At 35.0% G+C, this 10,000-nt stretch overlaps 1 protein-coding gene across 6 annotated transcripts in view; it reads left to right on the top strand.

Moving 5' to 3' along the window:
• Window positions 1-10,000, top strand: part of LOC125046187 (crossover junction endonuclease MUS81-like) — a 10,960-nt gene that overhangs the window by 525 nt on the left and 435 nt on the right. For 2 of the 6 annotated variants that reach the window (XM_047643883.1, XM_047643885.1), the window contains exons 2-15: window positions 1,971-2,124; window positions 2,770-2,928; window positions 3,163-3,297; window positions 3,585-3,696; window positions 3,871-4,024; window positions 4,217-4,608; window positions 4,802-4,964; window positions 5,676-5,842; window positions 6,580-6,799; window positions 7,047-7,185; window positions 7,356-7,522; window positions 7,737-7,875; window positions 8,484-8,699; window positions 9,461-10,000. The exon at window positions 9,461-10,000 is cut by the window's right edge and continues 435 nt beyond it. In XM_047643883.1, coding sequence (XP_047499839.1) covers window positions 1,972-2,124; window positions 2,770-2,928; window positions 3,163-3,297; window positions 3,585-3,696; window positions 3,871-4,024; window positions 4,217-4,608; window positions 4,802-4,964; window positions 5,676-5,842; window positions 6,580-6,799; window positions 7,047-7,185; window positions 7,356-7,522; window positions 7,737-7,875; window positions 8,484-8,699; window positions 9,461-9,625 — 2,481 coding nt within the window. In that variant the 5' untranslated portion in view covers window position 1,971 and the 3' untranslated portion in view covers window positions 9,626-10,000. Of the gene's footprint in view, window positions 1-408; window positions 536-1,490; window positions 2,125-2,769; window positions 2,929-3,162; window positions 3,298-3,584; window positions 3,697-3,870; window positions 4,025-4,216; window positions 4,609-4,801; window positions 4,965-5,675; window positions 5,843-6,579; window positions 6,800-7,046; window positions 7,186-7,355; window positions 7,523-7,736; window positions 7,876-8,483; window positions 8,700-9,460 lie in introns of those variants that run through there. The other 4 variants (XM_047643884.1, XM_047643882.1, XM_047643881.1 and 1 more) reach the window with 4 other exon arrangements.

Here is a 10,000-nt window from a genome sequence, read left to right as displayed (position 1 = left end):
ACTTTTGCAAGACTTAGGCCTATTTAAAGATGATTTTGCTTGTCAGGTTATGATGGCTCCTGTTCCTAGACTGAGTATTGAAGACAGGATGAGAGTAGTTGTTCTCCATGAGGAAGGCTACAGTTACAATAAAATTGCCCAAAAGTTGAAAATTGCAAGATCCACTGCTCAGCAGATAGTGAAGAAGCACCAAGAAACAGGCACAGTGAAGGACAGGGAAGGCAGAGGCAGAAAGAAGATCACCACAAAGAGAGAAGAAAGAGTTATCATCAAGGAGGCACTAAGAGACAGAAGGAAAACATCAAAGGCATTAGCAAATGGGCTAAGAGATAATTTTAATATCAATGTTAGTGACAGGACAGTTAGAAGAAGGCTTCTGCAAAGTGGATTAAAGTATTGTAGAACAAAGAAGAAACCATTGTTGACAGAGAAGGCAAGGAATAAGAGACTGCCATGGGGCAAAAGCGCACACTGACCAAGATTGGAGCAAAGTTGTTTTTAGTGATGAGAGTAGATTTTGCCTTGTCAGTGACAGGTCAGTATCAGTAAGGAGGAGAAAGGGTGAGGAATACCTTCCTGAATGCCTCAATCCTACTATGAAACATGGAGGTGGTGGAATTATGGTCTGGGGCTGCATAACTAGCAAAGGAGTTGGCCGACTTTACAAGATTGATGGGACGGTGAATGGGGAATATTACATAAAAATTTTGAAATACTGTGCTATTCCATCTCTTAACCACCATTTTGATGATGGAGAAGCAGTATTCCAACAGGATAATGCTCCCTGTCACACTGCAAAGGCTGTTCAAACTTGGATGACCAAGAATAAGCTGAAAGTTTTGCCGTGGCCAGGGAACAGCCCAGATATGAACCCCATAGAGCATGTTTGGGACTTTATTGATGATAAGATCAAGTCTATTCATTTTAAAAACAAAGATGAACTATGGGAAAGGATAAAACTTGAGTGGAACAGAATTCCACTAGATTATTTGTCTAAGTTGTACGAAAGTATGAAACGCAGGGTAGATGCTGTTTTGAAATGTAAAGGTGGTTCAACCAGATATTAGCATCTTATATCATGTTGAATATGTTTAAATTGTTTCATATGACCTCTCTGATCCTTTATTGACTGTTTTTAATAAGAAAATCATTAAAGATCCTGATAATTTTATAGTTTTAATGAGAAAATTTGCCAATTTCTTGGTTTTCGAGGGGCGGCTGGTTAATTTTGGCCAGTAGTGTACATATGCTCATACAAAGTGGAGCGAAAAGTTGCTCTGGGTATATGATTTTTTTTTTTTTTAATTTAAATATTTGTCGTCTAGTTATAAAAGTAATAAAGTTAATAAAAGTTCTGTGTGTTTTTAATAATATTTACGACCATTGGATTTCTCTCAGTCTAAGAAATGAAAAAGAAATTGAGATGTAAAGGCCACGAAGAACATGTAATATGTGGCATTAGTATTTTGCACTCTGTCAAAAGGCAAATGATCCACTTCTTTGTATTTTCTGGTCAAGATAGAGCTTATTTACCACCCAAGCAATTATATTATAAAGCAAAAAGACTCTCTAAACTCACAAAGTATCCTTGGAGAATGTTAGCCTTATCTCGCTTTTTGAATTTATTCATTTATTGTAAAACAAAAGGACTTTCTAAACTTAATCTGGCAAATTATACTCGGAGGATGATAGTGTTATCTTGCCGATGAAAAAGGCTTATTAACCAATGCCAGAATGTGTAATTCGTAGATTTACGGAATCAGACAACTAAGTACGAGAGTTTCAAATATTTAGATTGTAGTTTATGATTGAAATATAGTTTAAAAAATAGCATGTAGTTTTTGCATGTTTTCATTACTCATAAAGACTCTCTCTAAACTCACTCTCACAAAGTATCCTCGGAGAATGTTAGCCTTATCTTGCTTATTAGATTTATTTATTTACATTATCACGAAGGGTCATCATTTCAGCATGAGTGGAAAGGGCCGATCTCCCCACAAGAAGAAATACCGGCGCACGAAGAGGACTTACAAACACCCCAACCCTCTCTTCGAAAAATGGCTCAGGGAGTGGCAGGACGAGGCCGAACGGAAACACTCCAACATGAAGTACAATTTCCAGAGAGTAAGAAAAAAAAGACGTCTATTCTGTACCTGTCGAAATAGTTGTATTTGATGTTTCTTTTTATACTTGAGGTTATCTATTTTTTTATTCATTTAGCATTAGTGATTTGCCATTCCTGGTTGGATCAGAATCAGTGGTTAAGTTAGTGTCTTTTGTCTTTTTCCTTTTCATTGTCTAAGGCTTTTCTTTAATGCATTTGTTCTAAGATGAGCAAGTATTGGCTTCTTATATATATATATATATATATATATATATATATATATATGTGTATATATGTATATATATGTATATGTGTATATATATGTATATGTGTATATATGTATATATATGTATATGTATATAAATATATATATTTAGATAAATATTTATATATTTACATGTATATATTTTATATATATATATATATATATATATATATATATATATATATATATGTGTGTATGTATGTATGTGTATATATATGCACACACACACACACACACACACACACACACACACACACACACACACACACACACACACACACACACACACACACACACACACACACACACACACACACAGACATGTATGTACATACATATACATATATATTGTATTATTATATATGAGTACATATTTATACTTCTTTTCTTTTGTCAACAGGCAAGGAAGTCCCTGAAACTATTCCCACTTCCTCTGTATAGTGGGAAAGATTGCAAGGTTCTAGCTCACTTTGGTGATAAGATCTGCCAGTTGATTGACCAGCGTCTGGAAGAATACCAACAGGAAAATGGACCCGTTAATTGGGATGAAGTTCATCAGGTATGTTTTATGATCACATTTTTACTATTGTGAAGTACCCCCTTCCTCTTTCATTAGAAAGGGGAAGGGGTGTTTAGTGTGGAACATATAAACAAAGTCAAACAATATATTTTAGTAATGAAGTTTATATCCATGAAATGTTATGGTTCAGCCACAAAGAAAAGGAAGTGCAGTGTTCTGTAATTTCACCCCCCAAAAATTATATATATATATTTTTTTTTGATTTGCCAATAGGTGCAAGAAGAGCCTCAGGTTAAGAAAAGAGGTAGACCTAGAAAAAACTCCACCAATGGTAATCTGAATCATAGTACTGAGACAGAATATAGACTATCAGAGGCCTCTGCTAGTTCTGAGGTTCAGCAGAAAAAGGTATGGAAATGTTTTGTCAATGTTCTGGTTTTACAGATTTAGAATGTTTTTTACAAGGCAAATGTTTTCTTTATATATAGATTTGAACGGTTTGTCTCTTGTTGAATAGGACTTTTAATAAGATGAGAAGTTTGCAAGTTTTTAAAGATATTACCATATATAATCATATGCTTTCATTAGTCAGACACTTCATGTTTTTTCAGTGTTGTTGAATGTAGAATAAACTTTCAGGAATCAGTATGGATACAAAAAATAATTATAATTCTTACCTTTGTTGTGGTTGTCAGGGGAAAAGTCCCAGTGGGAAAAAAGGACGAGCATATGTACCTGCGCCAAGATCTGGGGCTTATGGTCTCCTCATGGCTCTCTATAATGCCTCCATGGAAGATGATTATCCAGGTGAATGTCTTTTACTCACTGAGCCATGTCATCCACCACATGAAATGTTTTTTTTTTTTTTTATAGGGTACCTTTTAATTTCTTTTGAGTCAATTGAAATTTTAGGTTTAGTTATAAGAAAGAAGTATACATATGTATTTATTATTTTTCCCCCGTTTCCCCTTTTATCATTAGGTTATATGGGAAGGAAGGAATTGATAGAAGCTGCCGCACCTCTGTGCGATGTCTCTTTCACCCACTCAGCTGAAGGGTCACATTACACTGCCTGGTCCTCCATGGGTACCTTGGTCAAGAAGGAGCTAGTGCGTAAAGAGGGTAATCCAGGAAGGTAGGTGATGACTGAACCACAATTTAGAATTGATATACTGTATATCTTAAGTGATAGATAACATCCACTGAAATGTGCACTTGATAAAGAAATTTAATGAAAGATAAATTTTCTTTGATTAACTATATGTAGTGCACTATTGTAATAGTAATTTATAGTGCTTTTATTATTTCTTTCAATGTGCATTTACAGATACATCCTAACATCAGAAGGAAAAGCATTAGGAGCCAAGATCTCACAAGTTGAAGATGGTTGTGTCATTAGCTCTCCAAGGAAAAGTCCCCAGGCCACACAGTCAAGTGAAGAAGTCATAGTTTTATCATCTAGGAGTTGTAGTCCTGTCAACCAGGAAGAGGACTTCACCAGCCATACTTTTCAGAGTTTCAAAGGAGTGTGTGATAGTGTGAACACAGAACCTAGTGGGAAGGTCAGTAAGGTCAGTACAGATCCTGAGGCAGAATTGACAGTTCCTGTTAAGAGGAAAGGGCCTGAGATTGAAAGCAAGAGAGCCAAAAAGGTCAGTAGGAGTGTGACGTCACCTGTGAAGAACACATTCATTGAAGATGGTCATTTAAGTTCTCCAGGTATGTGATAGTGAAATAGAAGAAAAAAGAAAAGGAGAAAGTGAAACTTGGATATATAGCAGAATTGAGTTTATGGTTTTCACTTGAATATGTGTATTATCTCAAATTATATTTTTGATTGTAAGGAAGTATGTAATAGATAAATCACTGAAGTATTTTTATACTAAAAAAAAAAAATTACCATTATTTTCAGAAAACTTTGTATTTAGCTACATTACAAGTTTGGAAGTGGAAACACCAATGCGTGACCGTGCTGTTGTCAGTGTTGAGGAAGATGGCTTTCTTGGTTATTTGGTAAAATGTCGTCAATCTGCACTCTCAGCCTCTGGTCTTGTTTATCGGCTGGATGATTACAGGTATGATATATAGAGTATATTCATACTTGTGTTACAGTTGGTGTTTGTTAGTTTTACATATATTATTTTAATTTGTTTATTAATTGTTTACTTGTATTTTCCTTCCTATAACTCAAAATTGGAAATATATATTTTCTTCAAATGTCAAAAAATTCAAGTCTGTTGAATATAAATGGTATTGGTATGAGAATATGAGAGGCTTTTATTATTTACTATATGTATTTACCAGTAAATTAACTCAATGCTGTCAGGAAAATGCTGTGCTCATTTGAATTTTTTTTGTGAAATGTCTCTGCACATAGATGGCTCTGCTAATGCTTAGCCACAAGAGTCAATAAGTAGATCTTGTGACCTTACCTGATTTCACCTTTCCTTGAATTAGTGGGAATTTTTTTTTTTTACAAATGCAATGAATATTGATGGTGTTATTTTTATTATAGACATTGTATTTACTATAATGTTATTGACAGTAACAGCAATATGAGATAACATAAAATATTTTCGAAAATCAAGGAAAAGGGTAAACAGGCAAGACAGACGAGACAGGCAGTACTCGTAATTGGCTCATCGGTGACTTAGTACAAGTGTAGCCATCTATGTATAAACAATGAATAGAGTAAACTCACAATGTGCATCGCATGTATGTACATGCCATTCCCGTCACATTTGAGTTAACACTGCAGTTCATGTTTGTTATTTTATTACCTCCAGAACAGCTCCTCCTGGATATGTTTATGCTTATTTGTCCAATGAGTGTGCTCCCACCATGTGCCCAGGCCTTCTCTCCCCAACACGTCCCAAGTCTGCAACAAATATTTCTCATTCCTCAGTGCCAGTTGGAAAAATGCCGTTTGGCACCCATTTCTCAGGAAACACAGGTACTGTAAAGTGTAAATTAAAATTGGTTGTTACAAAATAGGTACATAATTTGTAGGGAATATCATTATCCTGTGAACTCAATTGTGGTACTCCCAGCCAAACTTCAGTATGCAGAGTGGGGGTAGGGGGGTCACTGTTGAGATATCATTTGTGTGGCATTATTTAACTATTCAGTTCTGAGAAAACTTTTTGGACTAAAATTTGGAGATGGTGCTAGAAAGACGAGGGCACTGAGAGGAGATTGATCAGCCACTTAAGTCAGTGTCACAAGACCCTTAAGGTAATCAGTAGGTAGAATCGGTATCAGTGTCCATTCCCCACAGCCACTAAGTTCTGCACCCTCTCCTGTCAATTTTGCTGGTTTGCACTTGCTATTACTGTTTCTTCTTTTCTGTCTTTCATTTTGTTTCCATGCATCACTTGCTAAATGGGTTAGATCTGAGACAGACACCTATGAAATAACAATAATCCCACAGATCTAAAGGCTGTTGTTTTCTCTTTTACCTGGTTATTTTGTGATTTGCCTCTCTTCCTTTGGAGTTTTAATTCCAGGTAAATAATCAGTTATCACCAAACTTCAGACAGTTTGCAGATCCTTGTGCATGTCACTTGCCTCCCTTCAGCAGGGAGCACCATAATAAAGTGGTCATAATTCTTAAAGAGGAAATTTTAGTTGTAGGAGCAATTTCCAAATATTAAGTAGTAACTTTTGAATTATCCTTATATATATCTACAGAAAAGAAATCTTCAACGGTAAAGAAGCAAACAACAGGAACAACTTCTAGTAAAGAGCTGAATCAAGTACCCACAGTACTTCAGTCAGAGAGGCAGAATGCAGTAGATTCATATATGACCAAGACTAAAACAATTCAAGTGGCTAGAGACCCTCTGTATTCTCTCTGTCCTGGCCAGTTTGACATTGTATTGTGCGTTGACAATTGTGAAATTACAGGAGGGTAAGTTTTCTAGGGAATTGTGTTTGTTCTTTATTTGTATTTTGGTGATTTCTGTAAGAGAATATTTTATTGAATAGATTGTAGATTTGTAATTTTCATAAACTGTTCTTGTTTGTGCATTCATATTATTATTTTGGGGGATTTTTCATTATGATATAGTATTTGATCAGTATCTTTTATATGTAGATTTATAATGTGTATATTCTCTTTCCAACTTTTTTTTTTTCTTTTTAAAAACTTAATTCAGGTTCACAGGTGGTAAAAGCAGCACCAGAGAAATCATAATCACAGAGCTAGATAAACATGGAATCAAGTATGATGTACGAAAGCTTCATGTAGGAGATTTCTTATGGGTGTGCCAGGAGAGTGTGCCGTTAAGTGGAGAGGTGATGACTGTTCATTAAATGTTGTATTTTGTTATAATGTGATGAACTTTTGCTAATATTCATTAAAATCACATTGTACAATGCTTTTACTGCATTTTGATATACAGTATAAGCTACATTTATGTGAAAGAAGCCTATCATTCTGTTAATAAGTTCTCATGTTTTAATAGCAGCGAAGAGAACTTGTCCTGCCATACATTGTTGAACGTAAGAGGATGGATGACCTTGCTTCGAGTATCAGAGATGGTAGATTCCGGGAACAAAAATTTCGCCTTAAGCAAAGTGGTCTCTCCAAACCAATTTATCTGGTAGAAGAATATGGCAGCAAGCATATGAGGTATTTCAAGATAATGTGAGATTATATATTGATAAATTAGAAATTAGAGAGAGAGAGAGAGAGAGAGAGAGAGAGAGAGAGAGAGAGAGAGAGAGAGAGAGAGAGAGAGAGAGAGAGAGAGAGAGAGAGAGAGAGAGAGAGAGAGAGAGATGAAATAAGTTTATATTACTGATAGCATTAGATATTACCTAATGTTTTATCATTATTTTGGCAGCTTACCTGAAACCACATGCCTGCAGGCTGTGGTCAACACACATGTAGTTGATGAGTTTACAGTGAAGATCACAAAGGATCAGCGCGAATCAGCTGCCTATCTAACAATCATGACACGGTGCCTCCAGAGCATGTATCAGGTTTGTCCACAAGAGATAATGCACTAGAAAAGCTAGATATTAACGTTACATGGATTCTGCTCAACATCTGGTTGAGAAGTTCTCTTTTTTTTTTTTTTTTTTTTTTTTTTATGTTAAAAGTTTATTACAAGAGATTTTAATTTTTTTCTTAAAAATCTCATCAGGATTTAAACTTGGATAATATGCCACATAATATATATATATATATACATATATATATATATATATATAAACAGGATGTATTTGTGTTTATAAAAAGATACAAAAAAAGTGTTTAAATGTGCGCATGTGTGCATGCACTCACTCACACACTCACTCATTCACTCACTCACTCACTCACTCACTCACTCACTCACTCACTCACTCACTCACTCACTCACTCACTCACTCACTCACTCACTTACTCACTCACTCACTCACTCACTCACTCACTCACTCACTCACTCACTCACTCACTCACTCACTCACTCACTCACTCACTCACTCACTCACTCACTCACTCACACACACACACACACACACACACACACACACACACACACACACACACACACACAATAAATGAATTGTAGTAAATTGTAACCAAATATAAGATATCCCATTTGCAGGGTAAGCTCTTAAAAGCAATAAGTAGAGAGCATTTGAAAGAAGGTTTAGAAAATCCCATGACTCAAGAGGAAATTGAAACATCCTTGATGACCTTCAGTGAATTCAATTCCTCGTCCGTCAAGAATCGGCAACTTGAAGTGAGGGAAATGTTTGCCAAACATCTTCTGCAGATTCATGGTGTTAGTGTTGATAAAGCTCGAGCAGTTGTGGACAAGGTAGGGTATTTGGCAATTTTGTTTAGTGATTTTATGATGCCTGTACACACTTATTTACTGGCGGGGTGTAGAATGTAGAAGTAGTAAATGGGTGTTGAGGCCAAGACAAAAAATGTTGGTTTATAATTTTTTCTTTATACCTTTCTTTTCTCTTTATGTATCCAGAATAATAGGCTCCTTTTTTTTTTTTTGCAAATTTCAGCAAATTAGGAGGTTTAATTTAATATCCAAAGAAACGTTCTGTTGACTGGTACCTCAATAATTTTTCCAGTTGAATTTATTAACCCAATGTCAGTGGGTTTATTTACTGTCTCCTTTAGATTTTAGCGAATTTTGTTACATACAGATGGCTCCACGTTTGCTCAGCAGCAAGGAGTCTATCAGTTTGCCCTAATGACTGATCCTGAGTTCCCCATTCCTTGAATTGGCAGGGAAATGTGTTTTTCTTTCCAGTACTATTAATATTGACATTGTTATCATTCTTATTGATATTATGGTTATTAAATTGTTTTTAAAATATTGATAACATCAAAGACAATAAAATAATATAAGTGAAGTTTTAAAAAAATGCGATAGGTAAGACTAATAGCTGACTCCTTGGTGACTAAACACTTGTAGAGCCATCTATGTGTAAAGACATTATATAAAACTACAATGCATGGCATTGTAGTCTTGTCACCCGTGCTCATTGAGTTAAGAAATACTGGTGATTGAAGATAATGAAGTCTACATTGTAATGATGAGACATTGTTTTGTTTCAGTTTGGTACACCAAGACAACTGATGGAGGCATATAAGAATGTTACAAGCTCAGAGGTTGGGGAAAATATGTTGGCAAACCTAAAATGTGGAAAAGCAGGTCGTAACCTTGGAACTGTGTTAAGTGCAACCATTTACAGGATGTACAGTAACAAAATTTTATGCTAAAATTGTAAGCAGTACCTGTTTTTCTTTTTATAGACATTGAATACTTTTATCTGTGATATACCGAATGTATGTTGAAGATTGTACATTGTGCATTGATAAATAGTTTAAAATTGGAATATTTAAAGGGAGAAATATATTTATGTAAAGTAACTAATATGAAATATACATTTTATGTGATGGTTTGTCTAGATACAACATGAAAACTTCACAAGAAGTTGGATATATTATTTTTTTATTTGACTTATCCATCTGCTGAGGTCGCATTACAATGCATGATTCAGTTTCTCTGGCCACCTCTTATGTTTGGTAAAAAGAAGTTTTTCCCAAAACTTTATATTTAGTATATTTAGTGATATAAAGTTGATCTGATAAGTA

Source organism: Penaeus chinensis, chromosome 38 (assembly GCF_019202785.1).
Source record: "Penaeus chinensis breed Huanghai No. 1 chromosome 38, ASM1920278v2, whole genome shotgun sequence".
Classification (NCBI taxonomy): domain Eukaryota; kingdom Metazoa; phylum Arthropoda; class Malacostraca; order Decapoda; family Penaeidae; genus Penaeus; species Penaeus chinensis.
Note: the sequence above shows the minus strand (reverse complement) of the source record. Positions and strands in the feature narration are given on the sequence as shown.